Source organism: Delphinapterus leucas, chromosome 11, assembly GCF_059928025.1.
Source record: "Delphinapterus leucas isolate spDelLeu-1000000601 "Yukka" chromosome 11, BTC_Dleu_Yukka2, whole genome shotgun sequence".
NCBI lineage: Eukaryota > Metazoa > Chordata > Mammalia > Artiodactyla > Monodontidae > Delphinapterus > Delphinapterus leucas.
The window spans coordinates 95,370,653-95,392,635 of record NC_143139.1 but is presented as its reverse complement, the minus strand read 5'-3'; the positions used below and the strand labels follow the sequence as shown (position 1 = coordinate 95,392,635).

The window sequence follows — 21,983 nt, the reverse complement described above, 5'->3', positions numbered from 1 at the left end:
AAACTTTACACCTACTTTAAAAAATAGCTTTATTGAGATAATTTGCATACCATAAAGTTCCACTCTAAAAGTGTGTAACTCAATGGTGATCATTTTGTAATGTATAGAAATATCAAATAACGGTGTTGTGTTTTGCACCTGGAACTAACACAATATTGTGGTCAATTATACATTAATTTTAAAAAACAAAACCAAAACAAGGTGGTAGTAGAAAAAAAGTGTATAACTCAGTGGGTTTTCTTATATTTACAGAATTGTGCAACCATCATAAGAAAATATTAAAATTGGTTTTATCTCGGGAGTGTAAAAGTGGTTTAACATTAGAAAAACTTTAAGAAGAAAGGTCTAATTCATCCAACTCAGTACAAAAAACATGACAGAATTCAACATCAATTTTATTTATAACAGAAGAAATTCTTCGTATACTACGGAATAGAGTGAATTTTCTTAAGCTGAAATATCTTAAGAGTAAGTCTAAAAGATATTAAAACTTTTGGAGAAATTACAAAGCTTTATTTAAAAGCACTAAAGGTAGATACATGTGTTTGAATGGGTTGACAGATTCTGTATCCTAAAGGTGTCTTATCCTAATTGGGATTACTTCAAATCTACAAATCAGTCCCAACAGGCTTTTTTTGTACACCTTGAAAAAGCTGATTCTAGAATGTATGAAGAGAGCAAATAATTAGAGGTCTCCTCCAGCCCTTGCCTAATTCCTCACCACCCTGGGACCATGACAAATTCACCCAGTGCGATGTGTTGGTATTAGGGAACAGGCATCTTGGTGCAATCAGGTTATTGACGCCACTTCCCCTGACGTCACTTCCTGCTCCTCTGGGGGTGGGTCATTTCTTTGTCCTTGCGGCATCAGGCAGGAGACCGCCGAGGCGGACTCAATGGTGAGTGTTCCCACTGGGCCATCACCCATGGGTCACCACCTAGAACCGCTGTGCCGCCGCGGCACCGCACACATGTAAATCAGCAGCCTCCAAACCCAGGGTTAGACGGCAGCGCTGCGGGCGAACTGCTCAGTGCTCAGGAATGGTAACGGGGGCTGCACCCGGGTTATGTCTATAATAAAATATATATTTGTGAAAAGAATCACAGGGAAAACAAATGAGAAATTAATTAAAATGGTTAAAGTTGAGAGGTGAAGATGGGGTAGAAGGAATGGAATAGGCCAGGCACCACCCAATTTGTTCCCTACGTGTGTTATTTTGAAACGGATCCACTGAGGTAGGATTTTTTTTTTTTTTTTGGTACGCGGGCCTCTCACTGCTGTGGCCTCTCCCGTTGCGGAGCACAGGCTCCGGACGCTCAGGCTCAGCGGCCATGGCTCACGGGCCCAGCCGCTCTGCGGCATGTGGGATCCTCCCGGACCGGGGCACGAACCCGTGTCCCCTGCATCGGCAGGCGGACTCTCAACCACTATGCCACCAGGGAAGCCCGAGGTAGCATTTTATCCATAGGTATTACAGCATGTGACTATAAAATAAGGATTTTCAACCACTGCAATGCCACTACAATACCCCAAAATTTAATAATTCCTTACTATCAAATATCTAGTATTAGAATCAAAGGCTGGGACTTCCCTGGTGATGCAGTAGTTAAGACTCCACAGCTTCCACTGCTGAGGGCGTGGGTTCGATCCCTGGTCGGGGAACTAAGATCCCGAATGCCCTGCGGTGCGGCCAAAAAAAAAGAATCAAAGGCTGGATCATATTTTTTCTTAGCTCTCCGCCTACGCCCCCCACCCCAAGACAGCTTGATCACAGATGTTTTGTTAAGAGGGGCAGTGGTCACATGGTATTTTTTGTGATGTTGGTAGCTATTAAAATCAATGTCTGGATCCATTAATTTGGATTAAATTAGTATGGGTTGCAAGATGGTGCTATTTAATTGTATCATTCTTTCTTTATTAGGTGGAATACAGGAGAAACTTATCCTCGCTATTTGGTTACCTAGTAATACAGTCTGTATAGGAAAGGCAGGATAAATGCTCTACAGTTTACCTTTACCAGTTTTCAAAATACTGACTTTGGAACCATGTAGATGTTTTATGTATTTTTAAGAATTTTTTTAAAAAGCAAACTAAATATGAAGGAGCCCTAATTGTATATCAAATTGATAACCACAGGAAAAAAATCATTTGAGTAACTTTTGAATATAATACTCTGGACGGCTTTAGTCAGATATATTCTAAGAATAAAAAGAAATGTTGACCTTATAGTTGGTGGAGGTAGTATTGGTATAGCAATTCTGAAACAATTTTATATGTATTGTAGGGTAGAATAAATGAGAAAATATTTTGATGTTTTGGAAACCGGGATTCTTACTGAAAACAGAAGAAGATTCAAATATTGAAGGGAATAGAGGGAACTTTGTGCTAGGTTTCTATAAATTATACCTTAGTTTAGATTTAGTAAATTCAGGGTGGAATATGGAAATCCAAATTTAGAGATTACCCCATGTGACTGAAATGGGTACTGAGCCATGGAAGCCTGTAATAATCCATTTGCAATAATATTAGCAAGCATTAGGCTAAAGAGGCAAAAATACATAAGCTTTAGTATACATTATTGGATTATGTAATTACTAATTTTTTTTTTCTTGAGCCTAAAATTTCTTTTTTCTAAGTTGAGAGTGGGCAGGCCAGTGTCAATTATTAAATGTGTGTGTTTGGAGGGGGGGAGCAGGGAAGCTGACCATTGTCTCTCTCAATTGTTGATTGAAGTATTTTGTGACTTGTCTGGAACAACTTCTAGTTCAGTTTGACTCATGCTTTGATTCCCCCCCGCCCCATAGACTGAGGCTGATGTAAATCCGAAGGCCTACCCTCTTGCAGATGCCCACCTCACCAAGAAACTATTGGACCTCGTTCAGCAGTCATGTAACTACAAGCAGCTTCGAAAAGGAGCCAATGAGGGTAAGGCAACCAGAGAGTGCTCCAGGAAGAGTGCTAAAGGCACTGTCCCTGTATGGGGTCTCTGGACTAGATTTCCAGTATGGAAAGAGGGCTGGATGCTCTTGATTAGGCCCAACATGAGGACCTAAGAGCAGCAGAGTGTGGTCCGTGGGCTAGCACTGGGTCACAGAGCTAAGCAATCAGGAATAAGCATTTGAACAATGCAGTGGTGCATTGAACTTGCTCGGTGAGTTGCATGTGGTATGAGCTTTCCAGAAGTATAGATCGTGGCAGATTGGGATGGTAAAACCCTGATCCTTGATCACAGAGTTTGAGAAATGCTGCATTGCACTGCTTGGTGCTGGTAGAGGTTGTGTGAAAGCTGTTCGAGTCAACCAGGCAAGGGGTGGTGGTGACTTGGATGAGTGTGGTAGCAGAGGACAGGAAAGAAGGGCTCTGATTTAGGATGTGTTTGGACAGAATTGATGGGTTTGATGTAGGGTTTGAGAAAGGCATTGGGGATGAGTAATTGGTGCTTGGCTCCCTATCACTTCCCAAGGCCACTATGGGGCACAGAATTGCTTAGTCCTGGACGTTTTGCCCAGTTTTCTTGCACCTGTTTCTTTTCCTTGGAAATGGCTTTGTTGTGGCTTCCCTGCCCCAACCCCACATCACCTGTTGGCCTCATGTTCTCTCTACAGCCACCAAAACCCTCAACAGAGGCATCTCTGAGTTCATTGTGATGGCTGCAGACGCCGAGCCCCTGGAGATCATCCTGCACCTCCCACTGCTGTGTGAGGACAAGAATGTGCCCTACGTGTTTGTGCGCTCCAAGCAGGCCCTGGGGCGAGCCTGTGGGGTCTCCAGACCTGTCATCGCCTGTTCTGTCACCATCAAAGAAGGCTCACAACTGAAGCAGCAGATCCAGTCCATCCAACAGTCCATTGAAAGGCTCTTAGTCTAAACAGGTGGCCTCTGCCACACTCCCTGCTGCTGACTCCTACCCCAGGGGTTATGTATCGTTTGTCTGTTAGCATATAGTATTTCCAGCTACCTTCTATTGTTATAAAATATTTTAGTGCTCAATTTGGTTTTTGTATTTTTGTATTGTTTTTGTCTTGTTTTTAGGTTGTCATCTCCTCCCCAGCCTCTCCTGTAATCTCCACTTCCACTCTCTCTCTGCCATCTTATCCTCCCTTTTGGAAAATGCATGCCCAGAACAGGTGGAAGCAGGGTGGTTGATACCATTCAAAGGCAGGGAAGAGCCAAGGTAGAGATTTGGTTCCAGCCTTCAGGTGCCACCTTTCTACTGTGCAGGGCATGATGGAAGTAAACACTGTCCACTTTGTATCCCTTGTGCCCAGCATACAGGATCGTGTTTGAATAATCAAGGGGTTTCCTTTGCTCTCTAGGACATTATGTATCATTTGGGGAGGAAGCATGTTTCTGTGAGGTTGTTGGGTGTATGTCCCAAGAGTCAGTTTCTGATGTACCCCTGCTGTTTGCTTTTGGTAATATATTTCCCCCCAACTCCCACCTATGCCTGAGGGTGGCAGGGCAGCAACATACCAAAGAGATACGCTGCAAAATTCCAGAGGCACCTTGGTGAGTGAGACATGGGACAGTTGACCTAGGTCTTGAAGGTGTGGCAAGAGGTTCTGGAATGGAGGATTCTGGGCCAGTCATGGAGAACTGGAAGCTACAGCAAAGATGATGGAATTCAAGGGAACATCCTTGCTTTGGTGAATGGAGATTTCTTCAGTAGACACTTGGTACCAGCTCTGAGAGCCCTTACCCCTTGCCTATTTCCTGCCATGATGTGGGTCAGATGTATGTATTCTCTGTCACATCAGAAGGACCGTGCTAATGTGTCATTCTTGTGAGCACCCTAATAAAGAACACATATATTCGTACTCCAGTTTAAAGAAGGTGTGATTCTTGTTAGGAGTCCAGCTGGTACTTGAATGAAGCGTTAGAATGGTTACTAGTCTCTTGAACTTTTCACCAAGAAGGTGTGGAAAAGCCATGACCTCCACCAGATGATTTCTGGTAGTTCAGAATGTCTTGTTCAGTCATTGAGGTGTTGCTGTCACTCTAGAGCAGTATTTCTCAACCTCAGCTGCCCTGTATGTTGTAGAATGTTTAACAGCCTCCCTGGCCTTTACCCACTAGATGTCACTAGCAATCTTCCCCGTCTCCCCAGACATTGCCAGCTGTTCCCTGGTGGCAGAGTCACCCCTGGTTGAGAATCACTGTTGCAGGACGAGGGCTCCTAGCAGTCTTCCACAGGTGCTAGAGAGCGGGGGAGCCGGTATTGCTGACTGAAGCTGCTGCCGCCTCGCCTGCCGCATTACTCTCTATCTTAAGTACCATGAGAGCCTGACACCTCCTCTACCTTCAGAAATTTTCTTCCAAAGTACAAACAACTGGATACCATAATGGTCATATTGATGAGAATGGATTACATTTAGTTTACTCTTGGCCAGCTTGGGCCAGTGTGACCACGCCAGCAGTGGGTTCCTAGGGAACCTAAAATCACCCTGTCATGCTAAGGCCTGTCCTGTATCTACTGAGCTCATCACCTCCCCAGCTCACTCCAGTGTTTATATACCCCGCCCCAACTCCCACCCCAAGCAGTTTTCTGTCTATCTGTGGATGGTGGAGTCTGAGGTAGTACGTACGTTCTTTTGTTGTATATGTATCTTTACAGTCATACTCTAAAAGACTGAAGTAATTTGGGGATGGAGGGAGATCAAGTAATCCAACCTCAGGAATTCCCTGGTGGTCCAGTGGTTAGGACTCTGAGCTTTCACTGCCAACGGCCCAGTTTCGATCCCTGGTCAGGGAACTAGGATCCCACAAGCCATGGGGCATGGCCAGAAGAAAATAAAAAAGGTAATCCAACCTCCACTTAGATGGAAACTAGGGCATACCCACCAGAACCCTGAGAAATGGGGTGGGGCAGGGCTCCTGGGATCTTCATCTCTAGGGTCCACCTGGAGTGTTAACTCAGTTCCCACAGCTTCATCGTAAGCCTTCAAAGGACAGGGCGTCGATTTGTGATCACCCGAAAAAACTCCATGGCTCTTTTCCCTGTTCCTAATGGCTCTGCTGTGTGTCTTGTGTCTGCCTCTCTGGCATGTTCTATCTTTGCTCAGTGTTTCATATTTGGTTTCTTGAACACTTCAAATCTGTTTCTCAGATTCTTTGTACTTGGTATTCCTTTACTGCACTAGTGGCTTTCTCCTCATGCTAGTCTTAATTCAAGTACCACTTTTTAAGGGCCTTTCCTAGCTACATCTCATGTTTCCTTTACCCCTAGCACTGTAACATTCTGTTTTTTAACTTGTCCTTAGCTAATATCTGAGGTTGTTTTCTGATTATTGCCCTCGTTAGGAACTTGTGTTACTGTGATCCCCTAGCACCTGCAGCAGTGCCCTAACACTGATGCTCCAAAAGTGTAGAATGAATAATTCCTAAAGCCTAGACATGCAAGCAAGAAGGAAATCTAGTAATTCCATTCAGCCACCTATGAAGTAGGTTGCAAATTTTTGTGTGTAAACATTTTATTTTGGAGAGAGAATCCATTAGGCCTCAAAGGGTCCTCTGACCTCAAACACTGGTTAGGAATTTCTGTTTTAGAATAAGTTTCCTGAAACTGTTTTCTCAAGAGGACCTATGATTAAGGAATATTTTTACATTAACAGTAATGGTCTTGTTAAAGAGATTATTCATTCTGTAGTATTCTTAAGTACTAAACAATGCATTTCCATTATCTTTAATCCCAAACTGATGTGACAAGGAAGGGAGGGAGAGGAGCTTGTTCTAGGCACTTAGTATCCCTGGGTTCCTCTTCTCAGTGTCAGCTAAGTTACATTTTGAAAAGTCAAGAATGTGCTTTAGCAGATATATCTGCTTGAGGGAGGTGGGGGGGTATAATTGCTTGTTTTCTGAAGGAAAAAATTTTTTTAAGTAGCAAGTCAGTATTTTCCATGATACCTTGTGGCAACCAGCCTCTAAAATGTTCCCCAGTGACACACACAGCCACCCCCTAGAATTCATGCCCTTCTGTGTGAATGCTCTGAGACCAGTCTACACCAACTCAGAGCTGGTCTAGCTGCAGGACTCAGTATTATGGAATGACATGTGACTTTCAAGTTTCTATAAAAGACATTGCAGCTTCTGCCTTCATGTCTTTGGATCACTGACTGTGACAGAAATCATAGCCATGTTATACAGACTTCTAAGCAGCCTGTGGAAAGTGCCTTGAGGCCTCTAGCCAAAAGTCAGCACCAACTACCAGCTGTAGGAAATGAGTCTATCTCATCTGTACTTGAGGGATTTTAATTCATAGAGGTGACAGAGTGATGACATGGAGAAGTTGGTACTACTGAAAGAAGAATTTATTACTTTTCCCAAGAGAAGGGTGCTGGTGTGCCATGCAGGACCACAGGGAAAACAGGTTTTGGTCAGGCAGCAGAAGCAGGAGCAAGGGGAAAGCTTAGGCCACAGTCTTTATTGGGGTTTCTTTGGCAAAGGCAAGGCAGGGCAGAGTAAACAGCTTAGGATTGGCTAGTTTGAAAATTTCTGGTGGGCTTTGGGCTATAAGGGTGGTCTCTAGTTGCCTGGTACCCTGCCCTGATAATTTAAGGCAAGGGCAATACTGGCTTGGTGTGTGACGTAGATAAAGGAGGTGCTTGGCTTGCTTGAGAGGTATGCTCCCAAGTAAGTTTTTAACTGTCTTTAGTAACTAGCTAGCCCTGGGAGGAGCAGTCTCTCCATCCATTTGTAAGGCCCCGCAGCTTATGTCAAAACATAAAATACAGAAAATAAAAAACGTGATTAATACAGCCTCCCTGCAAGTGGATCCTCCAGCCTCAGTCAAGCTTTCAGATGACAGCAGCCCTGGGCAACATCTTGAATGTAGCCTCATGATTGACTTCAAGCCAGAACCACCCAGCCTCTTCTTTCCCAAATTCCTTATCTACAAAAATGGTGAGAGAATATGTGGTTATTGTTGTTTTCAAGCCAACAGTTTTGGGGGTAATTTGTTACACAGCAATAGACAACTAAGGTTGGGAGGTAGATGATGAAAAGCTGAGGCAGTCTTGGCAAAACAGCAGCAATAAATACGACCATGTCAAAATTGCTCTGGTGACAAAGAATGCCGGAAGTGCTAGCAGGGCCCACAGGTGAGAGGGTCCCAGCTGCTTGAGTACCCAGAAGTAAATTCTAGGTAGGACTGGCTTTCATATATGAGGCAGTCAGTTACAATGAAGATTACACATTCAGGGATAGTTTGGGCTCAAACCAGAAAGGCTGGATAGTCATCATAGCTGCTGGTAGAGAATAACAGGTGTGTGCTTGCCCTCCAAAACGGATTTGAGGTTGGAATTTCTGTTTGAGGGGGAGGGAGAGGAAGTGGATGACTAATCTCTCCCATATTTCATGGTCCTGCTTTACCTTTCTTCTAATTTTTTAATAAGACATTACATCTAAACATTACAGGACTTCCCTGCCTGCCAATGCAGGGGACATGTGTTTGAGCCCCGGTCTGGGAAGATCCCACATGCTGCAGAGCAACTAAGCCCGTGCACCACAACTACTGAGCCTGTGCTCTAGAGCCCCCGAGGCACAGCTACTGAGCCCGTGAGCCACAACTACTGAGTGCCACAACTACTGAGCCTGCGTGCCACAACTATTGAAGCCCGTGTGCCCAGAGCCCGTGTTCCACAATGAGAAGCCACTGCAATGAGAAGCCTGCACACCACAATGAAGAGTAGCCCCTGCTTGCTGCAACTAGAGAAAGCGCTCCTGCAGTACGCAGCCAAAAAATAAAAATTTAAAAAACAAAACAGGACAAAAAAAACTAAACATTAAGGGACATCCCTGGTGGCACAGCAGTTAAGACTCCACACTCCCAGTGCAAGGGACTGGGGTTTGATCCCTGGTCAGGGAACTAGATCCCACATGGATGCCGCAACTAAGAGTTCACATGCCACAACTAAGGAGCCGGTGAGCTGCAACTAAGGAGCCCCCAAGCTGCAACTAAGACCCAGCGCAACCAAATATTTAAAAAAAAAATTACAGATGTTCCCTCTGCATTCAGCCAGGAGGCATATGCACCTATGCACATATGCTTGTTTGGTGCAGTTTTGGCCAAACATCCGTCCGTGCTCTCCAGCTCTTGCCCTGCCCCCGCCCCCGCCGCTGGCCGCTCAGAGGCGGATGCACCTCCCTGCCCTTCCCTACCCGCGCGGCTCCTAGCCGCCAGGTCTGCGGCGCGCATGCGCAGGCCGTTTAGTCCAATCATTGGCCGCGCGTCACCAGCACCTGCAGGAGCGAAGCGTGTTTACAGCCAGAGAAGTTAGAAGGATAAGAGTTAGTGCCTATTGAGCACCGTGCCCATTTACGTGTTTTCTCATTTATTTTCCATATTCCACGTTATTATTCTTATTATAAATATGATGAAACTGAGGCTTGAAAATGCCAGGTAAATTGCCGGTGGTCACTTGTACGTATGTGATGGAACCAAGATGCAAATTTACTAAATCTGACTTGTGAGTTTACAAAAGCCCAACCAGATTATGTCTGGACATGATGTTTCTCTCCTGGGGAGCTCAAGAGCAGAGAAGGCAAACATTATTAATTTACAGAGAATCTGAGATCACACAGTTGCTCTTTATCACAGACCTCAGTGGTTATTTTTCTAACATTCATATTACTGGTGCTTTGTTGGACCCTTGAACTCTTTCCTTCTCTCCATTTTGTAAATAGGAGAACAGAGGAGAAGGAGCCTAGACTTGGGTAAGGTCCTGCAGGAGTGCACAGAGAAGCCTGGGACTCACTAGGTTTCCTCCTCAGTAGCCAAGAAATCCAGGCTTGAAAACAAAGGCCCAGCAGTGGTACTCATTCTTACCTTCCTACTTATGGTGACTAGCCTGATTCTAATCATTTAACGGGGATGGTCTTATTTCTCAACAACAAGAATGAATACGTACTATATTAAATGGTTTTGCATTATTTTGCTGTATCCTCAAAGGCATCTCTTCTAATTGAAGAATTATTTTCCCTCTCCCCCAGATAAGGAAAGAAATCCAAACAAGAACATAACATCTCCTTTCCAAACAAAAACAAGCAAAAAGAAGTTAAAAAAAAAAAACTTACAAATAATCAGAGCAAAGAATCCAAAACTGAAAAATCTCTTCCAAGACTAATCTGACCCCTCCAACACTCACCTCATGAGATGCTCATTCTAGTTTTGAAAGACACGGGACCTACAAGCCATCCTCAGAGGATAAAAACCCTTCCATCTCCTTCCTTCTCTCAGGCTAATTCTTCAAAAGCAATAGCTGCAGAAAGAGCAGGAAAGGGGCAGGGAGGATAGAGGGATGGGAAGGGGAAGAAAACAGAGACACTCCCCTCCTCTTCCTCTTTTCCTGACACTAGGACCCTTCCTTTTTCCCTTCTCCCATCGAACCTCTCTGTATCTTCTTGAACTTCCTACAGCACCCCTGAAAATAACAGGAATAACTCATTTCACTTACACTGCAACCCAAACTCTCAGGGCAACAGAAAATGTGTATCTCTTCTTCATATACTTGAATGTCACATTAAAAAAATACAACATGAGGGGGGGTTGCCATTTACTCATGAAGCAAGTGGTACCAGAATTAGAAATGTTGCCTCCTTATTCCTTCTGAAATCTGATCTTTAGCTCTTCATATGACACATTTAAAGGAAAACAGGTGGGAGGACAGAGGATCAGGAGAATATAACCTTACTAGGGCTTGTCATTCCTAAACTATGTTCACCTGTCCTTAATTGTCACACTCTTCCCTACCCTCATCGATATTTGTTTCCATTGTGATGAAATGCGTTCCCAGTGGGAGAGAAAATTAAGCTAACAGCCAATGGCATCTTTGGATGCAAAGCAGACACATCTTTCTCTTTTATACTATAGAACAATATATAGTACAAAGTTAGGGCTCTTTATTCAGACAGTAGAGTAAGGCACAGCAAAGTGAGATGGCAACGCTGTCTCCATGACAACAGAAAGTCTCATAAACAAAGTCCTTGGTTTCTGTCAGCCAGACTCTTCCTGGCTCAGGAGAAACATGTTTTAACTTGATAAAAACAAAACCAGGCCACCTGGCTGCAATGTGGAAGGATAACTGGCTGTATGGTCTCTGGTCAGGCCTTCTGGAAGCGCTTGGTGAGCGCATCCAGCAGCTCCTGCTTCTTCGTCCCGCTCTTCAGCCCGTACACCCTGCAGGCTTCCTTCAGTGTGGGCACAGTGAGCTTACCCAGTGTGCCCTTGCTGACGTGGGCCTTCAGCTCCTCTTCAGATAACTCCACCTTGGGCCTTTTGCTTCCAGAATTTTCATCTCCTGGGGAAACAGGTCAGATGGGAGTGATTGGAAATGCTACCGGTGGGATCCCAGCTATACTGCACAGGGGCCCTCATATGATCTGGGCTGCAGTTAACCATCTTCCATGAAGCTGTGATGCCTACCTAGAACACCATGGGGAAGACAGGTGTCTTGATAAGGCAGTTAAACACAAAAAAATGTATTTTGTGTTTAATTTTCAGTTAAACACAAAAAATGTATCATGTCTAGGAGGGAGTTAAAAGTAGTGAATCCTATCAGTTTACCCGAAACTGCTGATCACGCTGGGTGAGCAAGTCATTCCTTCCTTCCTTTCTTCATTCGAAAAGCATTTATACTTTCAAACTATACTACAAAGCTACAGTGATCAAAATAGTATGATATTGGCCCCCAAACAAGACACATAGGTCAATGAAACAGATGGAGAGCCCAGAAATGAACCCACACTTATATGGGTAATAAATCTATGACAAAGGAAGCAAGAATATACAATGGGAAAAAGACAGCCTCTTCAATAAATGGTGTTGGGAAAACTGGACAGCTACGTGCAAAAGAATCAAACTTTCTCAGACCATATTTTAAAAAAACCTCAAAATAGATTAAAGATTTTTTAAAGATTAAAAAATAGATTAAAGATTAAATGTAAGACCTGAAACCATAAAACTTCTAGACGAAAACACAGGCAGTATGCACTTTGATACTAGTCTTAGCAATATTTTTTTGGATACGTCTCCTCAGGCAATGGAAACAAAAGAAAAAATAAACAAATGGGACTATATAAAACTAAAATGCTTTCACACAGCAAAGGAAACTATCAACAAACAAAAAGGTTGCCTACTGAATGGAAGAAGATATTTGCAAATGACATATCAGACAAGAGATTAATATCTGAAACATGCAAAGAACATATACAACTCAACACCAAAAAAACAAACAACCCAATTGAAAATGGGCAGAGGACCCGAAAGGCCATTTTTCCAAAGAAGACAATACAGATGGCCAACAGGCACATGAAAAGATGCTCAACATCACTAATCATCAGGGAAATGCAAATCAAAACCACAGTGAGATATCCTTACACCTGTCAGAATGGCTATTATCAAAAAGACAACAAATAACAAGAGTGGAGAAAAGGGAACCCTCATGTACCATTGGTGGTAATGTAAATTGGTTAATGGAAAATAGTATGGAGATTCCTCAAAAATTAAAAACAAAACTACCATACAAGCCAGCAATTCCACTTCTGGATATTTATTTGAAGAAATACAAAACACTAATTAAAAAGATACATGCACCCCTATGTTCACTGCAGCATTATTTACAACAGCCAAGATATGGATGCAGCCTAAGTGCCCATAAATAGATGAATGGATAAAGAAAATGTGGTACACATATATGCAATGGAATATTAGCCATAAGAAAGAATGAAATCTCGCTATTTGTGACAACACAGATGGACCTAGAGTGCATTATACTAAGTGAAATAAGTCCGACAAAGAATGGCAAAAACTATATGATTTCACTTATATGTGGAACCTACAAAACAAAACAAATGAAAAAACATAACCAAACAGAAACAGAGTCATAGATACAGAGAACAAATAGGTGGTTGCCAGGGCGGACTGAGGGGAGGAGAGAAATAGGTGAGGATGATTAAGAAGTATAAGCTTTTTTCGGTTACAAAATAAATGAGTCACAGGAATGAAATGTAAACTGTGGGGAATATAGTTAATAATTATGTAACATCTTTGTTTGGTGACACATGACAACTAGACTTAACGTAGTGATCATTTTGAAATGTATAGCAATATTGAATCACTATGCTACGTACCAGAAACTAACATTGTGTTGGAGGTCAATAATACTTCACAAACAAACAAACAAACAAACTCATTGAAAAAGGGATCAGATTTGTGGTTACCAGAAGTGGGGAGTAGGGGCAAGGAGAACTCGGTGAAGGCAGTCAAAAGGTACAAACTTCCACTTACAGAATAAAGAAGTACTAGGGATGGAATGTACAACGTGATAAAGATAATGAACACTACTGTATGTTACATATGAAAACTGTTAGGAGAGTAAATCCTAAGAGTTCTCATCACAAGGAAAAAAAATTTTTTTTCTATTTCTTTAATGTTGTATCTACATGAGATGCTGGATGTTCACTAAACCTAATGTGGTCATCTTTTCATGATATATGTGAGTCAAATCATTATGTTGTAAGGACTTCCCTGGTGGCGCAGTGGTTAAGAATCCGCCTGCCAATGCAGGGGACATGGGTTCGATCCTTGGTCCAGGAAGATCCCACATGCCACGGAGCAACTAAGCCCATGCGCCACGACTATTGAGCCCACATGCCACAACTACTGAAGCCCGTGCGCCTAGAGTCCGTGCTGCACAACAAGAGAAGCCACCGCAACGAGAAGCCCGTGCACAGCAATGAAAACTAGCCCCTGCTCGCTGCAACTAGAGAAAGCCCATGCAGCAGCAAAGACCCAATGCAGCCAAAAATTTAAAAAATAAATAAATTTATTTTTAAGAAAACCATTATGTTGTACACCTTAAACTTATACAATGGTGTATGTCAATTATATATCAGTAAAACTGGAAACAAAACAAAACAAAAAGCATTTACAGAGCACCTTGTCAGTACCAAGGCGCCATGCTAGGTGATAAGAACATGCAGGCTGAGTGAGATAAACAAATATATAAATCACACTCACGCAGGTGTGAAAAGTTATGACAGCACACAGGGCACTGGAGGAATCACTTCTGATGCAAAAGGGAGAAAGCGCAATGACCACAAACCTAACCTCTCATAGCTCCACTTCCTCATGGGTCTCGGGGGCAAGCAAGGCCCGAATTTGGCTTTACTTGAGCAAAGATAGCTAAAAGGATTACAACCTAAGACAGAATTATTCCCGAATGCTGAGGAATTCACAACGTGCTGTCCTGAAAAATGTGAGAGTCGCGGTAAAGACATTTTGTTTGGGTCCAGCAGTAAGAAAAAGGACAGTCTAGTAGGAAAAATGGTTAAAGCCCCAAACTGGGAGTTCACAGAAAAAAAAAGTCCAGTAAAACTACATCTTACTCATAACTGAAGAACTGCAAATCAAAACAGAATACATTTTCCCTCTATTATTTTTTTGTGAATATATAATTTTTAAAGTATATAAAGTCTACAGTTGGTGAGAGTGTAGGGAAACACACCAATCCCTTCTTGGATAGGGTATAAACTGTATCACTTTTTCAGAGGCAAACTGGCAATTCTTATCAGAATTTAAATGCCTACACCTTGACCCAGCAATTCCACTGCTAAGAATTTATGCTGTGTAACTGCTCACACCAGTATGCAATGGTGGTTCCTGTTCACTGCAGTATATCTATCCATCAGTAAAGGTCTGGTTGGATAAATTGTGTATATCTATCCAATGAAGTACTCTGTAGCCTTATTTTTTTTTAAGTAGGTAGATATGTGAGTGTAGATATAAATACCTGCCCAACATATATAGCTGAGTAACAAAATAAACTAGAAAACAATGTGCATATTGTTTCATTTGTGCTGAAATATGTTGTGTTTGTAAATATGTAGGTTTGTATAGCAATTTCTGAAAGGACGTTATCCTCTGTGATAGGACTATAAAGGCAACTTTAAAAAATAACCCACTGGGAATTCCCTGGTGGTCCAAAAAATAACCCACTGGGAATTCCCTGGCGGTCCAGTGGTTAGGACTCCACGAGTTCACTGCTGAGGGCCTGGGTTCAATCCCTGGTCAGTGAATTAAGATCCTGCAAGCCGCACGCGTGGCCAAAAAAAAAAACAAAGCAAAACAAAACCAAAAAAACCCCAAAAACCCATTGAACGTCCACACCCAGCTCCTTACCTTGTTTTCGCTTGGGAACTTTTTCCTCAGGATTGTAATCTGGTGGGTAGACAAGTTCCTTAAACTCATCCACCAGGGAGCCCAGTCTTTTGTCCATTACTTCAACCTTGGGCACTAGAAAATAAAAACACAAGAAGAGTGGCCTGTGAAGTCACAAGCCCTGGCTTCCTGTCCAGTCCAACTCTACTGGGACCGGAGGAGAAAATACTTAATTGCTGAGATGGGGGAGGGTCCGCAAGGCAGCTGAGCTGGCCATGAATACATTTGCTCGAAGTCTAACATTTACCAAGTAGCTTTTAACAATTGTACTTAATGAGCACTTTTGACAACCAGGCACTCTCCTAAATGCTTTAAACTTATTATTTTTATTTAATCCTCCTAACAATCTCTGGGGTAGGTAAACCTGTCTTCCCGTTTTACAGAGGTGGAAATCAGAGACGTTAAATGACTTTCCTGAAGTCAAACAGCTGGGAAGCGGTAGAGTTGAGAACCGGGCTAGACCCTGTGGATTCAAACAAGAGTCTGTACCCTCAGGGCTTACAGTCCACGCGCCATAAGGAGGTGGTAAAAACACCAATGCAATAGAGCTGCACAGTGCCATGAAGAAAGGACCGTACAGGGCACGCTGGAACACAGGAGGGGTCAGGAAGGACTCTCTGCAGCACAGTCTCGCAAGCTGAGTGTCCTTCCTCAGGTAGATACTAGTCTAAGCAGAAGGCACAGGGGTGAGAGACAGCCAGTGACACACAGCTTGCAGGCAGGGTGTGAGATGGGCAGGACCAGCAAGGAGGCTAGAAAGACAAGCATGGCGAGGTCATGGAAGCCTCAAATGCCTGCCCAGGAAGTAGGCCTATCCTCAAAGCAGTGGGGAACCTTTGAAGGTCTACGAGCAGGGGAGCGAAGTGATCAGATGGACGTTTTAGATCACCCTGCCTGCCAGCTGTGTAGAGTATGAATTGACGGAAGGTGAGACAGAAGGCTGAAGCGGTGCGTGTGAGTGGGGCGGCCGGGGGCTGGGGGGTGGCAATGGGACTGTAACTTGAGAAGTGACAGCACTGGCAGGACTTACGGATGGAATAAGAGGTGTGGGGGTGGGCGGGGGAGGAGGTGAGTGGTTGGGGTGGCAGGAACATTCCCCAAGGCAAATGCAATAGGCAAAGGAAGCTCTGGGGGAAAGATAATATTTTTATTTCCTTTCTTACAACTGTATAGCTTGTAGAGCTTTTGCTGAGAGCTGGGTCACATCAAGGGCAGGCGTGATGAGACGAATGTCTCATCTCCTCATGTGACCACGTTTGCCAAGTACAGAGGGGAGCTCCTGCCCTGTGGTGTATGTACCTACAAGACGGCAGAACGTCACCGTCAAACTGCGCTCCCGCCGTGTCAGAAGCCCCATGTTCCAGGTTACAGGAATCTCTACTAGAGCTTTGGTTCTCAACCTGGGGACTTTTAAAGAGTACTGATGCCCAGGAGATTCTTATTTAATTGGTCTGGGGTGAGGCCTAAAGAGCCAGATTTTCTTTTAAGTCCCCCAGATGAGTCTGCTGTATAGCCGAAGTTGAGAACCAATGTGCTAGAGGCAGTGGCATGTCTCAGAATCACCGGGAAGGCTTGTTAAAACACATGTTGCTGGGGACTTCCCTGGCGGTCCAGTGGTTAAGACTCTGAGCTTCCAATACAGAGGGCACGGGTTCGACCCCTGGTCGGGGAATTAAGATCTCACATGCCACACGGCATGGCCAAATACAATAAAATAAAACACACGTTGCTGGGCCTCAACCTGAGTTTCAGATTCAGTCAGCTTGGGGTAGGGCTCAAAATGTGCATTTCTGACAAGTTCCCAGGAGATACCAGTGCTGCTGGTCCAGGGACCACACTTAGAACCACTGATGTAGCCTGATGAGGCCATGCAGGGACAAGTGAGAGGACAGAGAAAGATGGCGCCCAGGATCACCCAGCACACTTCCATGTTAGAGGAGAAAAAAGGGAAGCAGGTCCAGCAAAGAAGTCTTAGGGTCTCCAGAGGCATAGGAGAGAAACTAAAACAGTATGGTGTGACAAAGCCAAAAGAAGAAAGAAAACAATTTTGAGTCTTTGATAAGGTATTTATTAAAAGAAAGCCTTATGGCTTCCCTGGTGGCACAGTGGTTGAGAGTCCACCTGCCGATGCAGGGGACACGGGTTCGTGTCCCGGTCCAGGAAGATCCCACATGCCGCAGATCGGCTGGGCCCATGACCCATGGCCGCTGAGCCTGTGCATCCAGAGCCTGTGCTCTGCAACGGGAGAGGCCACAACAGTGAGAGGCCCGCATACCGAAAAAAAAAAAAGAAAGCCTTATTGTGTCACAGAGAAGCAGACACATTTGATTAGAAATGAGCAAGGGATGTGAAAGAACAAAGAGTCAGAGGGGTCACATGTTTGAGCAGTAGGATACCCAGGGCCTTCAATAGATGTCACCTGGGCAGCTGGAAGCTTTGGCCAGAGCTTAGAGGAAAGGACAGGGCTGGAGATACAGGTTTGGGGGTTGTGGGCATGAGGTCATACTTGAGGCTATGGGAGTGGATAACATAACCAACAGAAAGGAGAGAAGAAAGGGCTAAAGACAGGAACCTGAGACATTTAGCTTACAGGAAACACTACAGCAGCCAAAATTGTTTTTGAAAAATAGAAGTAGAAAGAGAACACAAGACTTTCTCCCAAAAAGTATAGGGCCAGAAGAGAGAATGCAAGAGGCTGGGGCGCTAGTAAGTAGAGCACAAGGCTGTGGAATAAAGGAGAACAACTGTGTTCTGAGCACCTTCCCGAGTGTCAGGGCGTATATTTTGTTAACACCTTGTAAGGACAGATCATTATCTCCATTTTACCAATAAGGAAACTGGGCTTCAGTGAGATTAAGTATTGTTCCAAGGCCACACAATTTAATAAGTGCCAGAGAGCTGGGATTCAAATCTACCTACATCGGGTGTTTCCAAAGTCTGTGTCCCTAGCCATCTTGCTAGAGACTAGGCAATTGACTTCCTGATCTGCCTAAAGGCCATAAAGGAAGAGATGGGCTGCCTCACTCAAGGGTTCTTCTTCTGCCAGGCCCAGCTGACAGTCACCACCATGACACACGTCCAACAACTCATGCTTTTAATGCTGGCGCTAGCATGAAAGAGATCAATAATAACTGGGAAGCTAAGCAGGCCGAACTAACTCTTCTGATCTTTTCAACCTCTGTCAAGAGTCTTTATTAAATCCAATCTGTTTCCCAGTGGGTATTTACTTACATTGCTAAACTTCATGCATCCTCTTATGAAGTACATGAGACAACCACAATCCAGGAAGGGACCAGCAGGGAGCTCAGAACACCTCAGCCTGGGAGGCCAGGCAAATGTCCTCCATGCTGGGTAATGAGGTTCATTTTCTCAGGGCAGAGCACGCCGTCTGATGGAGCAGCAGTAAGGTAAGCATAGTGGTTCAGAGCAAGGGCTCTGGGCCAGACTCATTGGATTCTGCACCAACAGCCACCACTTACTACTTAGTGTCAATCACTCCCTTCCCTGCAAACTAGGGACAGTAACAGAACCTACCTCATAGTCACGCAGAATAAATGAGTCAACACACAGGACAACAAGGCCTGGCACACAGTAAGCACTCAATAAATGTTGCAGATTTTTGTTTTTAACTTTTACCAACATGTAGTCATGGATGGTCTACTTCAGAGGCAGGTCTCAGAAGCCTGGCACTTCCTCCTCCTCTTACTGCAGAATCGGCCAAACCCGTTCCCAGGCAATCTAAGCTGGTCTAGGAAACCTCTCAGGCAGAGATGATCTGGACCACAAGGTTGTGTACTTAGAGGGTGCTAGGAAATGCATCCATATTACTGGTCCAGAGTAAAATCGACACGAAAGCCTCCCACGAAAAGAACTTCTCAACTCAGTCATGGCCTCCTTACGTGTCAGATCCACGGCTTGTTCGGGCTCCATCAAATCCAAAGCCAAGGCCTCCATGTTCCTAAAGTGCTGCTGCAGCACTGGGTTCTCAAAGCTGTCACTTCTGTTAAAACATTAACAGTGACATGAATAAGTTAAAAAATAAAAATTTAAACATTTAAAAAATAAAATAATAAAGTTAAAAACTCAGCTGAGACAGTGAAGGCCCAAGGTCAGCTGAGAAATACACCCCAGGTAAAACAGTTGGGAATCTTATCTCTTGAATCAACTTCTCTCTTTCCAATTTTCAGTTTATTGTCCAATGCTAGGGATCCAGAAGCAAATTTTAAAGCAAAACAATACCTGCCCACCTGTCTGTCACTGGAAGCTGTGGACAGAGACAGAAACAGAGGAGGCAGGGCCAGAGGAGGTAAGTACAGAGAAAACACAACAGAGGGATGGTGGGAGGTGAGGAGACAACGAACCTGAGTATTCTTTCTTCCCATACTCGATAGAACATGAAAGTAAAAACAGAAAGAATCTAGAGGCATACAGTCCTACACTTGAATCCTGGCTCCAGTTCCTTCTAGGTGGGTGAGTCTCGGCAAGCTGCCTCACTCCTCTAAGCCTCAGTTTCTTTACCTGTAAAATGGGCACCAAAACTTTCAGGGTTCTCATGAAGAATAAATGAGATACTGTTGGAGTTGTATCTAGAACAGTGCATGGCACATGGTAGAACCTTAACAATGCTTCCATTTGCCCAACAAAGGACTACACCAGGAGGTTTCCTTTGGAGAAAGAAGGTCACTTTGCCCACAGGTAGGAAGAGTTAGGGAAGTAGCCCAGAGACAAAAGACGAAATGTGAAAAAAATTACGTTTGGTGTCACCTTATGCAGGTTCTGGGAGATGGTCTATGTGCATTATATAATCATTTTTTCAACCCCATGACAATTTACACTGGATTTACTTGCTCTTACTCACCATGTGACAACAAACAATCAAGGAGAAGGCCAACCAAGAATCTTCTCCTTACTGCTGCTTTGCGGAGCTTGTTCAACTAACCAACCTGGCTTTCTAAGCACAACACAGCAGGTCAACCAGCTGTGAACCCTTAGCACAATTCCAGAGCCTTCAATAAAAGAACTTCCACTCTCCCTATAGCTTCTAAAGACTAATTATCTATCAGTTAATGGAAAAGGATACAATCACATTCTCTTGGTTTATGCTTAACTCAAATCTCCAGTACGATCTTCAACTCAGGAGGCCGTTCCAGAAGAAAGCCTGTGAATGACCCATCACTCACCTGTACTTGAAGTGGAGCTTCTGAACAATAGCCTTCATCTTGTCTATCTGCTCTGGGTTTGCCATGACTTTTTCAGTAAAGGGCACCTTCCGTTTGTCATCAGCATAGGGCAAGAAGATGAGCTGGAAGCCTGAAGAAGAAAGAAAAATACGTTTTCGGAGATTTGACTCAACGAAAGGTTTCAGTCACTGAGCTATCGTTTTAATTCCTTTTTTAAAAAAATTAATCTATTTTATTTTTGGCTGCATTGGGCCTTAGTTGAGGCAAGCAGGATCTTTGTTGCAGCACGGTGGGCTTCTCTCTCATTGTGGCGAACGGGCTTAGTAGTTGCGGCACACAGGCTTAGTTGCTCCGCAGCAAGTGGGATCTTAGTTCCCGGACCAGGGCTCAAACCGGTGTCCCCTGCATCAGCAGGCAGATTCTTAACCGCTGTGCCACCAGGGAAGTCTCCTGAGCTGTTGTTTTTTTCTCAGCTCCAATTCACCCTTCTGCATGCTGTGCTGCTAGAGCTGGGACCCTGCAAATCCCATTTCTCCTTTACCAGCTGATTCCTGTTAGCATCTGCCTAGCAGACTCCCTTTGGAGTCTCCAGAGGGGGACCAGAAAGGAGACTTCTTCCTTCCTTCTCAGGTACTTCCTGTTCCTGCCAGTGTCGCCCCAGCCAGCTTCCAGCCACCAGCTTTTTCCATACACCCAGAACCAGGTGGACAGTGCCCCTCCCTGGAGGGCTACATCCAACTCTGTCGGCCCCTCCTCCGAGCTTCAACCTCTCCCCTTTGCTCCCCAGTCCCCACCATGTGCTAGAAGGGAAGAGGTAACGGTTACCAGCCTGACCCTGTCCAGTTGCTGACGGGCTCTAGAAAGACTGAAAAATCTAGAGACTGGAACCCACTGCTGCTGCCAGGTGAAGAGCCCTTGCTGGCAATGCCAACAGCACTGAGCAAGAGGAAGTCTCTTAGCTCTCCACGGCCCTAATGTCTCCCTCTAGCACCCACTATTGACAGAGCATCACCGAGAGCCCGCTGGCAAAGGAGAAATGGGGCTTGGAGAGCCTCTGCTTCATCAGCACAGAGCTGAGAGACAAAGCGTCAGAACTGACATAAAAGGTGTTCCTGAGCATTCACATGACCAGGGTTGGAAATATAACGCATTCAAAGACTTACTTTATAATTTTTATTAGCATGGCTAAAGAGGAAGGATGGGACTCCCTGGTGGCGCAGTGGTTAGAATCAGCCCACCAATGCAGGGGACATGGGTTCGAGCCCTGGTCCGGGAAGATCCCACATGCCGCAGAGCAACTAAGCCCGAGCGCCACAACTACTGAGCCTGCGCTCTAGAGCCCACGTGCCACAACTACTGAAGTCCGCGTGCCTAGAGTCCGTGCTCTGCAACAAGAGAAGCCACCGCAGTGAGAAGCCCATGTACCGCAACGAAGAGTAGCCCCCGCTCACCACAACTAGAGAAAGCCCATGCGCAGCAACAAAGACCCAACACAGCCATAAATAAATAAATATTTTTTAAAAAGAAGGATGACTAGTAGTCATCTGTTGGCTGCTTTGTGCTAGGCACTTATCTGTTTATTAACTTA

At 44.4% G+C, this 21,983-nt stretch overlaps 2 protein-coding genes across 3 annotated transcripts in view; one reads left to right on the top strand and one right to left on the bottom strand.

Annotated features, from left to right (window-relative positions):
* Positions 1-813: 813 nt before the first annotated feature.
* Positions 814-3,991, top strand: SNU13 (small nuclear ribonucleoprotein 13). The gene is made up of 3 exons (XM_022596954.3): positions 814-899; positions 2,806-2,926; positions 3,607-3,991. The coding sequence occupies exons 1-3, from the start codon at positions 897-899 to the stop codon at positions 3,867-3,869; spliced, it is 387 nt and encodes a 128-aa protein (XP_022452662.1). The 5' UTR covers positions 814-896; the 3' UTR covers positions 3,870-3,991.
* A 6,884-nt stretch (positions 3,992-10,875) lies between these two features.
* Positions 10,876-21,983, bottom strand: part of XRCC6 (X-ray repair cross complementing 6) — a 29,583-nt gene continuing 18,475 nt past the window's right edge. For both annotated transcript variants that reach the window (XM_022596831.3, XM_089921377.1), the window contains 4 exons: positions 20,396-20,525; positions 19,115-19,215; positions 15,177-15,290; positions 10,876-11,295 (listed from right to left, as the gene is read on the bottom strand). In XM_022596831.3, coding sequence (XP_022452539.2) covers positions 11,099-11,295; positions 15,177-15,290; positions 19,115-19,215; positions 20,396-20,525 — 542 coding nt within the window. In that variant the 3' untranslated portion in view covers positions 10,876-11,098. The remainder of the gene's footprint in view (positions 11,296-15,176; positions 15,291-19,114; positions 19,216-20,395; positions 20,526-21,983) is intronic.